The sequence below is a fragment of the Carcharodon carcharias genome, chromosome 5 (assembly GCF_017639515.1).
Source record: "Carcharodon carcharias isolate sCarCar2 chromosome 5, sCarCar2.pri, whole genome shotgun sequence".
Classification (NCBI taxonomy): domain Eukaryota; kingdom Metazoa; phylum Chordata; class Chondrichthyes; order Lamniformes; family Lamnidae; genus Carcharodon; species Carcharodon carcharias.
In genome coordinates, this window is record NC_054471.1 from 139,548,540 (window position 1) to 139,565,375 (window position 16,836).

The following is a 16,836-nucleotide window of genomic DNA, read 5'->3' on the forward strand; positions in this document are numbered from 1 at the left end:
TGATCTACTTAGTTTGAACATGATAAAAAAGTAAATACTCATGTAATTCATTATATATTAATTACCATTTCCAGGGTTTTCAGAATAAAAGGAAAATGCCCAAGCACAAAACAACTAATAGAACATCTCCCTCTAAACATAGCAAACAATACTTACACAAAAAAGTAACAAGCCTTATTGTGTTTCTTTATAAACACATAGATGAATATCATAAATCACAACATTGTGTCACATCTACTTGTGACAATATCCTGGCTCTTTTGCTTCCTCTCCACCCCCAAGAAAAACAAACCCTTTCCCAATATGGAGATGAAATTCTTTAAACAATCTTGCTATGAAACCAAGTATAGTGTCCTGGCAAATTGGAGGTGTGTGGGGCCAGAAGGAAAACTCACCCAATGGCTGGAATCATATCTGACACAAAGGAGTTGAGATTGCTCCACTTGGGAGTTTGCTGGAGATCAAACACCACAACCCCAGGATATTGCTATGGGAGTTACTCAGGGACATTGTTCTCAACCTAACAATCAACAATTTTACCAATTGCCTTTACTCCATCATAATATGAGGAGTGACCTTCTAATAATGATTCTGTACTATCTTATCAACATTCACAACTTTTCTGTTACTGAAACAGTTTATGTCAACCGACAACTGAACCAAGGCATCATCCAGGCTTGGGTTGACCAGTGCCAGATAACATTTGCACTATGTAAGTGTCTGAGCATGAATATTTTCAACAAATAATGCCAGTCACATCCATTCATGACCATCACTGAGTCCCCCTTTATCAACATCCATGGGGTTACTATTTACCAGGGGCTTAATTCGATTAGCCACAGTAGTCCAGGGGCTGCAAGGAAGTAACAGGCACTGGGGTGGAATCTTTAAATGATAGTTGCACCTAAAACAATGGGGCCAGTAATGGGTCAGGAAACAGTTGGGATCTGCAGGGACAGCAACAGAGAGTCCCAGTCGGAGGGAGCAGGGCGTAGATGTTGAGCCTCTGGGACCATCCAGGGAAAGGGAGATTCTGGAGCAGCAGCGGGAAATGTTTCAGCTTCTGTCAGCATTTGCTGGGACTGTGCTCTGCACTGTTTGGAGAGAGATGGGAGGTTTCAATTTCTACCAGAGTGTCATTATGTCTAACTCATTCGCACTGATGCTCATCTCCATGGAAAGAGTGACCACTTGCAAGGGACCTCAGTCACAGTAGACCATGAGTGAATGCTGGTCCAGGCCAATGGCCTGCAAAATCTGTCTGCCGTTTTACACATGATAGAAGAAAGCCCTGATGTGGTGAGTCATTGCCTCACTGAAATGTAATAAAGTGTTCTCCAGCTCTCTGCTAGAAAAGAAGTGCAGGTGAGCCATGAGGGGAGGGTAGAGAAATGACACAAGGAAATGGGGACTCATCTCAAGGTGCTCCCATTTCTTATGCCTTTGTACCTTCCCCTGCACTCTGATACAGAGCCCCACGCTTTGCCTCTGGCCCTGATGACCGAGTCTGCCCCTGCAGATGTCCAGATGAGGCATTATTTGGTGGAGTCATCATGGGCTCCCAATCACAAAGGATATCTGCCGCAGGCATTTCTTATGTCAAAGCAGGGGAACAAGCAGCCTGCCTCCAGCTCTGCTGAAGCCACTGAGGTAACCCTATATAGGAGTGGTAGAAAGTAAAAAAGGAAAACTTTGTAGATTGCACAAGGGGATTCATCTGGGTGATAGTAATTATGTTTTTTTAAATTTATTCCGTGGATATGATCATTAAAAGGTCAGCATTTATTGCTTCTCCCTAATTTCCATTGAGCTGCCTTCTTGAAGCGCTGCTATCTATGTGATGTAAATACAACCACAGTGCTTAGCAAGAGGTTTCCAGGATTTTGACCCAGCGACAGTGAAGGAACAGTGAGTTTCTGCAGTGCATCATGTAGATGGTACACACTGCTGCCACTGTGCGATGGTGGTGGAGGGAGTGAATGTTTGTGGATGGGGTGCCAATTAAGTAGGCTGCTTTTCCTTGGATGGTGTTGAGCTTCTTGAGTGTTGTTGGAGCTGCACTCATCCAGGCAATTGAAGAGTATTCCATCACCTTGTAAATGGTAGATAGGCTTTGGGGAGTCAGGGGGTGAGCTACTTGCTGCAAAATTCCCAGCCTCTGGTGTGCTCTTGTGGCCACAGTATTTACATGGCAGGTCCAGTTCAGTTTCTGGTCAATGGTAACCCCAGGAAATTGATGGGAGATTCAGAAATAGAAATGCCACTGAATGTCAAGGGGAGATGGTACACACTGCTGCCACTGTGCGACGGTGGTGGAGGGAGTGAATATTTGTAGATGGGGTGCCAATTAAGTAGGCTGCTTTTCCTTGGATGGTGTTGAGCTTCTTGAGTGTTGTTGGAGCTGCACTCATCCAGGCAATTGAAGAGTATTCCATCACCTTGTAAATGGTAGATAGGCTTTGGGGAGTCAGGGGGTGAGCTACTTGCTGCAAAATTCCCAGCCTCTGGTGTGCTCTTGTGGCCACAGTATTTACATGGCAGGTCCAGTTCAGTTTCTGGTCAATGGTAACCCCAGGAAATTGATGGGAGATTCAGAGATAGAAATGCCACTGAATGTCAAGGGGAGATTCTGTGATTTTCTTTTAATGGAGATGGTCATTGCCTGGCACTTGCGTGGCATGAATGTTACATACGACTTAATAGCCCAAGCCTGAAGGTTGTCCAGGTCTTGCTGCATGCAGGCATGAGACTGTTTCATTAGCTAAGGAATTGCCAATGATACTGAACACTACACAGTCATCAGTGAACATACCCACTTGTGATCTTATGATGGAGGGAAGGTCACTGATGAAGCATCTGAAGATGGTTGGGCCTAGGACACGATCTGAGAAACTCCTGTAGAAATGTCAATGTTGTTTCATTTATGCAGTTGTAAATGAAGAAAATTTTTATATGCCTCTCCATCATCTTGCCCTCTTTATTGCTGCATTTCAATTTCTTGATGGACAAAAGACTTCATCACAATGGAAGACATGTAAAATATGTGCTTCTAATGAAGCAATTTAAGAGTCTGCGAATGAAGGCTTGTGCTGAGGATGGGTGGCAGTGGGGGGGGAGGTGGCAAGGGGCCAGGTGGTGACTGACCATTCAGGGGTACAATGCCACATGACTTCAAGCTTGTATGTTATCTGAATTGTGTCTCGACAAGACTGTCACAGGCTTCTCTGGCAGCCAGATGTGTGTCTGCAGCTATCCTGGCCACATTATGCTCCTCTTCCTCCTGCTTGAATGCCAAGCAGTCTGTAGATTCCTCCTCCTGAAGCTCCATTCCTCTCATCAGCGCCATGTTGTCCAAGGCACAGTGAATCGGCCTCCTTGCTGCCTACTGAAGGCTGCTTCCAAATTTAACAAGCCAATGGCTTGCTCAATGATTGCTCTTGTGGTGATTTCGCTTCTGTTGTATCTCTCCTCGGTATTATTGCCTAATCTCCTGACAGGGGTCATCAGTCAAGTCCTTAGAGGGTAGTTCTTGCCTCCAAGGAGCCAGCTGCTCTGTACACATGAAGATGCAAATATCTGTGGTAGACTTGACTGGCACAGGATGTAGGAGTCATGGCAGCTTTCAAGAAATCTTTTGCAAACGGATGTAATAAACTTTCGTGATCATAAACAATCTGAACGAGAAGTGGAGTTCCTTCCATTTGGTGAACATACCAGGATGTTTCAAGGGTGTCTTGATTGTCATGTGTGTACAGTTTTTGATCCCCTGAACCTGTGGAAACCAGCCACTGTAGCAAAGGCGAGAGCTCTCTGTGTCTGGCTGGCTCCAGCAGAGTCAAAATGCATATGTTGGCTGCTGTTCCATAGCATCTGTGAATTGGGACATGGAGTTGTAAGCTGCAGAATGTGAAATCCTGCAATGTCCCAAGCTGATGCCCGGAAGGAACCAGAGGTGAAGAAATTCAGGATGGTGGTGATCTTGAAAATGTGTGCTGACCTGGCCATCTTAGAAGGAATTCTGGTTTCATGAGGCTGCAGATGTCAGCAAGAAGCTGACATGAGAGCCTGAGCCTCCTAAGGTGCTGTTACTTTGTCATTTCGAAGATGCTGGGCAGAATTTTACGTTCATCGGTCCGTTGGGCCCAACTGACTTGGCGGCAGGTGGGTGGCCGATTACCGCTGGCAGAACGGGCCGCGCCACTTTCCGCCGGCAGGCCAATTAAGGCCCACCCAGCGGGTTAGTGACTCCCGAGGAGAATGTGAAAATAGTCACGGGGGCGGGCAGCCTCAGACTGCTGGTTCCAGTGGGGAGCTGGCAGCCTGTTTAAAGAGTGGCCAGGCAGCCTGTTTGAGGCAGTGCACCATGGCCACTTAGAGAGGTAGAAATGCTTCAAGGAGGGCAGAGGAGGAGGAGGTGGAGGAGGAGGGGGGTAGGCTGCAGGAGAGGCTAGCAGGGGGCCACTGTGCACCCAGATTCTCGGACGCATGCCTTGCTGTCCTCCTGGGAGAGGTGGGCCAGCAACATGATGTTCTGTATCCTGAGGATGGGAGGAGGAGGGCCCCCCATGTTACCCGCAAGGCGTGGGAGGAGGTGATGTGAGGCTGTAATTGCCCATGATGACGTCCGGCGCACTGGCACACAGTTCCGAAAACACTTCAATGATTTGCTGCACTCTGGTTGGGTGAGTACCATGTCTGTCTGGGCTATTTGAGGCAGAAGGCAGCCTTAGCCTTTGCCCACCACATCCCACCTCCCCCCAACCATGTATGGCTGCCATTACTGCATTGGGCATCTGTCGCATGCTGGGTGGGCAAATGGGTACTGAAAATGCTTACAGCATCCTTAGTGGTTGAGGAGAAGGACTTTCTGCGTAGCATATGTTGGTTTCTGTGGCATTTGGGTCAACCTGCAGGGGAGGCCAGTAGACACCTACTCAGAACTCCAACACGTGTCATATCGATAGTAATGACATGGTCCAGGGGATGCCTCAAGGTCTTTTGGGCAAGTCCCATCTGCTGGCATCGGCGCTGCAGCTATCTGATCCTGCTTTCCATGGGCACTAGGACCCATGTGCTATTCAATGTGATGGACGCCGAATGTGTCCAAGGGCACCGTTGGGGGAGGGGTTTGGGACCAGTCGTACTATCTTCTGGGGACTCATCACTAGTAGTGTGGACAGGAGCCGCTGGAGGCCTCAGATGGCCCACTGTGATTGGGGTGCGGCGTGTGCATGCAGAGTACATGAGCGGCCTGCCCCAATAAATCCTCATGTGTTTTGCAGGCAAAAAGTAACCACAAAGCTCCTCCAGCGCCTCACCCCATTTGAAGAGCAGGCCATGGAGCTGCGCAGGAGGCAGGAGGCCAGGGCGGCTGGGGGCAGTGAGACTGGGGTCCAGCGGGCAGTTATTTGAGGTCCACAGTCCCAATCACTCTGTCTGTCCACCATCCAAACCACTAATGGTTGCTGCAATCGTTAATGCTGCAATGATGCTCATTCACAGACTACCTTATACCATTTGTCCAATATCACCATGGTCTCACATGCCATTGGATTGTCGCTGCACACCCAAAGACTTATTCCATTTTCGGGGGTTTGGGATCTCCTGCACCCTTTCAGGGCCCCACATTTCTTTGTCCAGAAGGTCCTTAGCACCTCAGCTGTGAACCTCATGGCACTCAACATAGATGAATGCCACCAGGTTACTCATCCCTGCGCTAAGGGGAAATGTTGCTTTCTGGCCACCCGGTCTATATCCCTCCTTACAGAATGAAGGGCAATAACATGACCTCTCAATTTCCTGAGTTCGGCGGAAAATAACACAACTGTTTGAAATGTTTCCTCAGCCGCGCAACTATCCAGGCAACAATTCATCCATATCAGATACTCGAGCACTTTCCCCACCTTCTGGATCTTTACAAGCCATGTGCCATTTATGAGACCATTTAACCAGCCTGTTTGCATGAGCGTTTAATGCTTGGGGCCCATCGTGACTCATTTGGATCTCACCAATGTTCTCCTTTTAAGGGTCTTTAAGGGTGAGCTACTTGTGAGGCTGGGGGGGGTGGGGAAGGGATGAAAGGTTGAAGTGAATGCACGCTAACTGATACACTGTCCTTGTTGTTAATTTCAGCATCACCAACAGAGTGACCAACACGTCCTCAACGCAGCCCCCCCCCTCCACACCTGAGGGGCAACATGTGCAACTTGCAGCACATCATTTCAGCCAGCCAGGCACCAGCGCAGACACACACACCTCGGTGGGGACTTTACCGTCTGCTAGTGTCCCGGGTCACAGTGGAGACGGCACATCACGATTGCTGGAGGAGATGGTAGGGGCAGAGAGTGCTGATGGCTCCAGCAGCCGGAGGGCTGCAGGGAACGAGGCACATGCTGAGTCCAGCAATGATGATGTGCCTTTGGAGTTGTCCCCAATGCAGCAACTGCAGGGAAGGTGGCAGGAAGTGCATTTGCATCTGGCAGAGTTGCATGAGGAAATGGTTCAGTTGCTTTCTGCGACCGAGGAGTCTAGGCAGAGTGCACGTGAAGGTTTGGCCCTTAAGGCAGAGCTTCAGGCTTCCTCCAATTAGTGATTGGCGACTCTCATAGAGAGGGGCTTCCATCAAAAGGATCAAAATATGATTGGGTTACGCTCTGACCAGCAAGCCCTCACAACGGTTCTGGCCACAGGTGGTGTTTTCCATTGTGGGAGATATTGTGGACACCAAGCGCTGGCAATCGGTGCCCATGCATCTGCGGTGAGCAGGGAGGTAGATTTGGACCTCACGTTGGCGCAGCAGCTGCCTGTCGTCGCTGCGAGCTCCTCTCAGGGCGCTCCGGATGAGGGCAGCAGTTCCTCCGGCCCTCTGCCAGTCAATGTTGCTTTCGTTGAGGCTGCGACAACTGGGGAGGTACCAGTTCAGGAGCTGGCCACTCCCTCCCAGGTGGGGCCATCACAGACTCCACGGGCCAGAGGACACCCGCCAAGGTCAACTAGGCCAATAGGACAGCAGAGTCAGCAGGCTGTCTCACAAGCCACTCCGAGCGATGGGGCGGCACCTAGACTTGGCACCCGGAAATGAAAACATACGGGACGTTAGGCACTCCCTGGGTATGTCACTGGTGATTTTGTGTTGGCCTTAGAATAGGGACCCTTTTTTGTAACATTGTCGAATAACCATGTGGGCTTTAATTGTGAACAGAATAAAGTCAACCTTTGTTACCATGGCTGAGTGTCTTTTCATTGCGATGCTTTTTGCATTTTCACATAATTATCATGTGTTAGAATGGAGATTGATGTTTCTGTACTAAGGCCTTATTTGCAGCTGATCAGGTGGAAGAGGTAGCATCTAAGTGCCATGTGTGGAAGTTCCAGGCAATGCTGCTCCTGCTGATCCATGTGTGTGGAGCTAGCTGAAGGTTCTTTGGATTAATTTGTCCTGGGTGTCCCTGCCTCCTTGGTGTAAACGCAGGTTGTCGTTGTGGCCCTCATCATTACCCTGTACTTTCTCACCCTCTGAGCACTGGTGGATTCATCATGTGCAGCCTCATCCAGGGCGTCAAGGTCTTCATCATCAACTGCATCCCCCCTTTCCAGCACAAGATTGTGCAGAGCGCAGCAGACTACCAATATCAGAGAGACGCGATCTGGAGGGTACTGGAGTGCGCCTCCTGAGCGGTCCAGGCAACGGAAGCGCATCTTAAGAAGACCAATGGCTCTTTCCACCACAGCCCTTGTGGCGCCCTGGCTCCTATTGTATCGATGCTCAGCTTCTGCTCTTGGATGGCGTACTGGCGTCATGAGCCACCTTCACAGGGGATAGTCCTTGTCATCCAGCAGCCAACCATCTAGCCGAGCCAGAGTACGGAATAGCCCCGGCACCTGAGAGTGTCTCAGGATGGAGGTGTCATGGGAGCTGCACAGACTTGTAGAATCAGCATTCTGTGATCGCACATCATCTGCACATTCATGGAGTGGAAGCACTTCCTGTTGATGAAGGCACCGGGCTCACCAGCTGGCGCCTTGATGTCTGCAGTCTATAACACCCTGGATGTGGAGGATGCCAGCAATGGCTGCGAGGCCTCTGTTTCGCTGTGTCTGACTTGCCTGGTCACAGTGGAAGTGGATGAAGGTCAATGCCCATCTGAACAGAGCGTCTGTAACCTGCTTGACACAAGTATGGACAGCTGATTGGGAGACACCACAAAGATCACCCACCAAGCCCTTGAAGGAGCCAGAGGCATAGAAGTGGAGGGCAACAGTGAACTTCAGAGCTGCTGGCATGGGGTGTCCTCCCACACAGTTAGGGGAGATCCCAGGGCCAATCATCTAACAGATATAGTTGATTGTCTCCCTTGAGAATGGGACCCTCCTTTGGCACTGCACCTCAGTCATATTGAGGTAGCTACTTCGCCACCTGTATACTCTAGCAGCAGGATAATGGCATCGTCTGCGGCCCTTGAACCTTGGACAACCTCTTGGCCCTGCGCCCCTTGTGCTTGCGCCTGAACACCCAAAGGTGGCTCCCTTGGAGGCTGATTGTCCAGTCCTGGCCTCCTCCTGATTCTATCTCTTCCTTCCTCCTCAGGGGAGCTGCCTCCACTGGAGAGGTCAGAACCCATAGCTCCAGGCTAAATGGAGGCCTCTGGAAAGCTACAAGGCCAAAAAAGAATGCTGTCTGCAGAATGCTTTCACTTTACACAAAAACCTCTTGGACATTGATGAGAACTACGAACAATCACACAGGTATGTCTTAAACACTTTCATCAATTATAACTTCATGAAAAACATGAACAACCCCTCTGAGTCCACATATCCTAACATTGCAAAAGTTTTCTTAAATAATCTCCTACCCACCTTCCCGTTGGGCCCGTGCGCTGACCCGGGCACGGGCTCCTCAAAATCATGGACAACTGGCAAGTTAAGGGCCTTAACGAGCCCTTCAATTAATGGCGGGTGAACTGAGCGCGCCCGCCCACTGATATATCGCGATGGCGCGTGCTGACCTCGGCATGCTCGCATGTCATTTTACATGCGGGCTATGCCATCTGCACGTCAGCCGGAAAATTCTGGCCGCTAACGTGTGTCGGCCTTATTTTTGGGGTATTGCCTCCTTTCATCTGCTGCTCTGAGAGTCCTATGGAGTGATCATACTGCCGTGAAGGCTGACAGCAGGTAAGATTAGAAGATATGTAAAATGACTTCCACTAAAAGTTATTATCCTGTAAATCGGGGAACTCACATTCCATAGACACAAGCTATGGCTTTCCTATAGGCATGGCTCCAGCTATTTAGTTTCCCTATTTAAGTGATTCCGGTTTCAATGGTACATGACGTCCTGCTGTGCTCTCAACTTGTGGACACTGGTCCACAACCTGTGCTCGGGCAGTTAAATCTAGAATGTTAGGTTAAATTGTGAATTAATTGCTAGTTAACATCTTTAAATTTCTGGCCCGACAGTTTCATGGGGGTTTCCTGCTCACTTCCGAGCATGCCCCTGTTAAACGCAGAGGTCAGCGGGAACATTTGAGTCCCCCAGACACTCTCATTTTTGGGGGTGTGGGGGCACTTTAAATCCTCGCATGCACCTGGGCTGCCCTCTCAACCCTTGCCAGATAAAATTCCACCCTTGCTACTTTGGGACAAGTGACTCACTTTGACCCCTCAAAGCCTCTTCACCATCTACAAGGATCAAGTCAAGAGTGTGATGGAATTGTCATCACCTCCCTGAATGAATGCAGCTGCAACACACGTGCAAGCTCAGTATCATCCAGGATAGTAAATGATCAGCATCCCTGCCACAGGAATTAATATCCATGTACTATCTAGGAGATGCACGGAGTCAAACAAACAGCATGCAGATGGTGACAAAGTTATGAAAGCTGTTGTTCCATAGGGGAGAGGAAAGACAAACAGACAGTGAGTCTATACTAAATGTGGAAGTCGCTAGTACAACAATAAAAGCAACTTGGCTTTAAAAAGCACCTTTTGTATAACAAAACATCCCAAGGTGCTTCACAAGAGCAATACCAATAAAAACATTTTTTGACACTGAGCCACAGAAGCAGGGCAGATGATCAAAATCTTGGTCAAGGAAGGTCATTTTGGAAGTGAGTCTTAAAAAAGAAAGAGTTAGAGAGACAGAGATGTTTAGGGAGAAAATTTCAGAGCTTAGCATCAAGGCACCTAAAAGCATGGTAGCCAATGGTGGAGCAATTAAAGATGGACAAGTGGACAGATTTGGAGTGGTGCAGAGATGACAATGGCCTGTAGGGGGAGCAGGTTACAGAGATGGTGAGGGATGAGGTCATAGAGGGATTTGAAAACAAGGATGTGGATTTTAAAATTGAGGTGCTGTGGGAACCAGCGTATATTATCAAGCACAGGGGTGGTGGGTGAATGAGACATGGAGTTAAGATACGGGCAGCAGAGTTTTGGATGAGCACAAGTTTAGGTAGGGTGGTGGATGGGAGGGCAGACAGGAATACATTGAACTAGTAATATCAAGAGGTAAAAAGGCATATAAACGGATTTCAGCAGCAGGTGAGCTGAGGCAGCATCAACTTTCATGTGACGTTACAGAACTGAAAGTAAACAATCCTAGTGATAGAGTAGATATGTGATCAGAAGCTCATCTTGGGGTCAAACACAACACCAAGATTTCAAACAGTACCACATAGGGTGGTTGAGGCAAATATCATAAATGCAGTTAAGGGAAGCTGGTACACAAGGGAAAAAGTAATTGGAGAATATGTTGAAAAGGGGATGAGAGGGAGGAGGCATAGTTCATAATTGGGCTGAGTGGCCTGTTCCTGTGCAGTAAATGTAATTCTATGTGATGTCTTTAGTGTTTTGTGGTGATTGATTTTTAAATCTTACAGCTGAATATCTACATTTATACATCTTTTCATGGAAAAATAAAACAATCATTAACTAGCTGAAAGAACTTCCAACAGAAACTAATATATCCAAACTCTGATGTTGGATTTAAAAAATCATTGAGACTATGCATGCTCCATTGCTTTTCCCAAGCATTAACTTTAAGAAATACATGACAAAATTCTATTCTTTTTGGAAATAATACATAGCTATTCTCTACTTTACACATTTTTTTAATATGGTTGAAAATCTCTTCAGTTTTGAGATTCTACCTCATTGCTTTCCATGCAGAAATTATAAGTGTATTCTCCAACCATAAAACAAAAAAGAAAATCCAAATTATCAATTTTTTGCCAATCCACAGGATTTAATTGATTAATAGTGGTCAAATGGTTAATGCTCATCCTGTAACTAAGCTTTCATACGTTGAATGATTCATCTATATTTAAAATGTATAAATTCACTCTTAGCATAACTCACCACAAATAACCTGTTTAGACATACATTTATGCACTGTCTGCAAACATTTTCTTTCATTTGTTTCTAGAATGTCACATACTGTTAACATTTACATTTTATTATTCATTATCCCAGATAAACTCTATTGGCACATCTTTCATTCTTTCTTGGAAAATTCTGTCAAACATTTCAGATTGAGTCACGGTGAAATGGTTTTTCCAGTCTCCAATTGTACCTGAAACCAAAAATGAAAATACATGAAAATGATCATTCCAATAAGCAAATGAAAAGAGGAAGGGCAGGGGAGATGGTGTCTTGGGATGTGGGGTTGGGACAGCATCTTATCCCTCCTGGATTTACAGGTGGCATTTCTGAATTTTTAAAAGAAACTTGCTTTTCGTGGGTAGCTGCTGCTTCGGCTGCAATGGTCACTGAAGAAGCCTAAGGAGAGCAGCCCTATTTCCTGTTCTACATATCATATTTCAATTATGATAAGGTGGTCATAGATGGTCTTTCATTTAGTTATAATGTTTGTTTTAGATGTTTGGCAAGGACACTTGGAAAAATGGCCCAACCCAACAATAAATCAGCCTTTCAAGAATCCTTTGGTCCTTTGCCCATTTTATGCCAATAAGACAGGTACAATGACATCCATAGAACCATAGAAAAATTATGGCATAGATATAGGCCCATTCAGCCCATTGCGTCTGCGCAGCCATAAAGAGAGAAAAAAGAAACTAGCTGCTCATTTTTAATCCCACTTTCCAGCACCTGCTTCATAATCTTACAGGTTACAGCACTTCAGGTGCAGGTCCAGGTACCTTTTAAATGTGTTCAGCTTTTTAGCTTCAACCACCAAATTAGGCAGTGAATTCCAGACGCCCACCACCCTCTGGGTGAAAAAGGTTTTTCTCATGTCTGATCTAATCCTTCTACCAATCACCTTAAATCTATGGCCCCTGGTAATTGACCCCTCAGCTAGGGGAAACAGGACTTTCCTGTCTACTCAGAAACATAGAAACTAGGAGCAGGAGTAGGCTATTCAGCCCTTTGAGCCTGCTCTGCTATTCATTATGATCATGGCTGATTATCCAACTCAATAGCCTGCTCCCGCTTTCTCCCCATATCCTTTGATCCTTTTGCCCCAAGAGCTATTTCTAACTCTTTCTTGAAAACATACAATGTTTTGGCCTCAACTACTTTCTTTGGTAGTGAATTACACAGGCTCACCATTCACTGGGTGAAGAAATTTCTCCTCATCTCAGTCCTAAACGGTCTACCCCGTATCCTCAGACTGTGACCCCTGGTTCTGGACTCCTCCTCCAACGGGAACATCCTTCCTGCATCTACCTTGTCTAGTTCTGTTAGAATTTTATAGGTTTCTATGAGATCCCCCCTCATTCTTCTGAACCCCAGCGAATATAATCTTAACCGACTCAATCTCTCTTCAGATGTCAATCTCGCCGTCCCAGGAATCCGTCTGGTAAACCTCTTTAGCAAGAACGTCCTTCCTCAGATAAGGAGACCAAAACTGCACATAATATTCCAGGTGTGGCCTCACCAAGGCCCTGTATAATTGCAGCAAGGCATCCCTGCTCCTGTACTCGAATCCTCTCGCTATGAAGGCCAACATACAATTTGCCTTCTTTACCACCTGCTGCACCTGCATGCTTACCTTCAGTGTCTGATGTACGAGGGCACCCAGGTCTCATTGCACGCTCCCCTCTCTCAATTTATAGCCATTCAGATAATAACCTGCTTCCTGGTTTTGCTACCAAAGTGGATAACCTCACATTTATCCACATTATACTGCATCTGCCATGCATTTGCCCACTCACTCAGCTTGTCCAAATCACACTGAAGTATCTCTGCATCCTCCTCACAGCTCACCCTCCCACCCAACTTTGTGTCATCTGCAAATTTGGAGATATTACATTTAGTTCCCTCAACTAAATCATTAATATATATTGTGAATAGCTGGTCCCAACACTGATCCCTGTGGTACCCCACTATTCATTGCCTGCCATTCAGAAAAAGACCTGTTTATTCCTACTCTTTGTTTCCTGTCTGCCAACCAGTTTTCTATCCATCTCAATACACTACCCCCAATCCCATGTGCTTTAATTTTACATGCTAATCTCTTATGTGGGACTTTGTCGAAAGCCTTCTGAAAGTCATGACTGTGGCCTCTCATAATTTTGTCACCCCTCAGCCTCCTCTGTTCTAAGGAAAACAACCCTAGTCTATCCAATCTTTCCTTATAGCTGCAATTTTCCAGCCCTAGCAACATTCTTGTAAATCTCATCTGTACTCTTTACAAGAAGGATATAATTGCTCTGGAATGTGGTGACCAGAACTGTACACAAAATTGCAGCTGAGGCCTAACCATAGTTTTATACAGATCCAGCATTATATCCCTGCTTTTGTATTCAATAGCTTGTCCAATAAAGGAGAGCATTCTATATGCTTTCTTTACCACCTTATCTAACTGACTTACCACCCTCAGGAACCTGTGGACATGGTCTCCACTTCAAGAGACTCCAAGGTCTCCCACTTCCTCAACCCCTCTTAATAGCCTCCCCATTTATTGAGTATCCCCTTGCTTTGTTAGCCCTCCTTAAATGCATTACCTCTCACTTTTCTGGACTGAATTCCATTAGCCACTTGTCCACCCACTCAACCAAACCATTGATAACTTTCTGGGGACAACAACTATCAACTGCACAGCCAATCTTTGTGTCATTTGCAAATTTCCCAAAGATGCCTTCTATATTTAAGCCCAATTCATTAACACATACAACAAACAGCAAAGGCCTCAACACTGAGCCCTGTAGAACACTACTGGAAACCGCTTTCCAATCACAAAAACACTCATCGACCATTATCCTTTGTTTCCTGTCACTGAGCCAATTTTGGATCTTCCCTTGTATCCCATGAGATCTTACTTTTCTGACCAGTCTGCCATTTGGGGCCTTGTCAAATGCCTTACTAAAACCCACGTAGACAACATCCACTGTACTACCTTCATCAATCCTCCTTGTTACTTCCCAAAAAATTCTAATAAGTTAGTAAGACATGATCTCCCCCTAACAAAACCACGCTGACTATCCCTGATCAATCCGTGCCTTTCTAAGTGACATCCTGTCTCTGCGAATTGATTCAAGTAATTTGCCCACCATCAAAGTCAAACTGACCAGCGATAATTTTCTGGCCTATCCCTCGCACCCTTTTTAAAGTCCAATTTCTGCCTCTTGATTTACTGGAGGCAGCTGTAACCCGGGTGGACTATGATATGCCTTATGACATGGTCATATCTAGGCTTTCAGAGGGTATTTGATAATGGTTCTCTATAAAAGGCTATTAAGCTTAAAGCTGTGGTGATCTGGGCTTCCACTTCAAAGAGCTGCCGATGACTAAATGTTGCAGAATGGCACATTCTAAGGGCCAGGACTACATGCTGAGGGATGTGCTAAAGCTGGAGTCAGCCTGTGCAAAGGTACAAAAGCCAGCAGGAAAAGTGATCCAACCATGGCTAACAAGAGAAGTTAAGGAAAAACTCAGCAGGTCTGGCAGCATCGGCGGAGAAGAAAAGAGTCCTCATGACCCTTCGACAGAACTTGAGTTCGAGTCCAGGAAAGAGCTGAAATATAAGCTGGTTTAAGGTGTGTGTGTGGGGGGTGGAGAGATAGAGAGACAGAGAGGTGGAGGGGGTTGGTGTGGTTGTAGGGACAAACAAACAGTGATAGAAGCAGATCATCAAAAGATGTCAATGACAATAGTACAATAGAACACATAGGTGTTAAAGTTAAAGTTGGTGATATTATCTAAACGAATGTGCTAATTAAGAATGGATGGTAGGGCACTCAAGGTATAGCTCTAGTGGGTTTTTTTTAATAATGGAAAAGGAAAATCTTTATAATTTGTTGGGAAAAAAAAAAGAGAAGGGGGAAACAGAAAGTGGGTGGGGATGGGGGAGGGAGCTCACGACCTAAAGTTGTTGAATTCAATATTCAGTCCGGAAGGCTGTAAAGTCCCTAGTCGGAAGATGAGGTGTTGTTCCTCCAGTTTGCGTTGGGCTTCACTTGAACAATGCAGCAAGCCAAGGACAGACATGTGGGCAAGAGAGCAGGGTGGAGTGTTAAAATGGCAAGCGACAGGGAGGTTTGGGTCATTCTTGCGGACAGACCGCAGGTCTCCAAACCTCCCTGTCGCTTGCCATTTTAACACTCCACTCTGCTCTCTTGCCCACATGTCTGTCCTTGGCTTGCTGCATTGTTCAAGTGAAGCCCAACGCAAACTGGAGGAACAACACCTCATCTTCCGACTAGGGACTTTACAGCCTTCCGGACTGAATATTGAATTCAACAACTTTAGGTCATGAGCTCCCTCCCCCATCCCCACCCACTTTCTGTTTCCCCCTTCTCTTTTTTTTTTCCCAACAAATTATAAAGATTTTCCTTTTCCATTATTAAAAAAAAAACCCACTAGAGCTATACCTTGAGTGCCCTACCATCCATTCCTAATTAGCACATTCGTTTAGATAATATCACCAACTTTAACTTTAACACCTATGTGTTCTATTGTACTATTGTCGTTGACATCTTTTGATGATCTGCTTCTATCACTGCTTGTTTGTCCCTACAACCACACCAACCCCCTCCACCTCTCTGTCTCTCTATCTCTCCGCCCCCCACACACACACCTTAAACCAGCTTATATTTCAGCTCTTTCCTGGACTCGAACTCAAGTTCTGTCGAAGGGTCATGAGGACTCGAAACGTCAACTCTTTTCTTCTCCGCCGATGCTGCCAGACCTGCTGAGTTTTTCCAGGTAATTCTGTTTTTGTTTTGGATTTCCAGCATCCGCAGTTTTTTTGTTTTTATAAGAGAAGTTAAGGGCTCTATCAGACCAAAGGAAGAGGCTTATAAATTTGCTGAAAAAAAGTAGTAAGCCTGAAGATTGGGAGCATTTTAAAATTCAAAGGAGAACCAAGAAATTGATAAAGAAAGAGAAAATAGAAAATGAAATTTAACTAGCATGGAGCATAAAAACAGACCGCAAAAGTTTATATAGATATGTAAGAAGGAAAAGGTTAGTAAAGACAAATGTGAGCCCATTACAGGCAGAGAATGGAGAATTAATAATCGGTAATACGGAAATAGCAGAGAAACTAAAGAAATACTCTGTGTCTCTCTTCATGGAGGAAGATACAAAAAACTTCCCTGAAATAATAGGGAGCCAATGGTCTAGTGAGATTGAGGATCTGAAGGAAATTGGTATTAGTAAGAAAGTAGTACTGGAAAAATTAATGGGCCTGAAAGTTAATAAATCTCCTGAACCTGATGATCTACATCCTGGAGTGTTGAAAGAGGTGGCTGTAGAGATAATGGATGCGCTGGTGACCATCTTTCAAAATTCTATACATCCTGGGATGTTTCCTGCAGATTGGAAGGTTGTTAATGTAACCCCACAATTTAAGAAAGGAGAGAGAGAAAAAGC

At 46.0% G+C, this 16,836-nt stretch overlaps 1 protein-coding gene across 1 annotated transcript in view; it reads right to left on the reverse strand.

Moving 5' to 3' along the window:
• Positions 1–11,456: 11,456 nt before the first annotated feature.
• Positions 11,457–16,836, reverse strand: part of LOC121278251 (amine sulfotransferase-like) — a 59,476-nt gene continuing 54,096 nt past the window's right edge. Inside the window, exon 8 of the mRNA XM_041188478.1 lies at positions 11,457–11,572. Within this exon, the coding sequence (XP_041044412.1) occupies positions 11,457–11,572 (116 nt within the window). The remainder of the gene's footprint in view (positions 11,573–16,836) is intronic.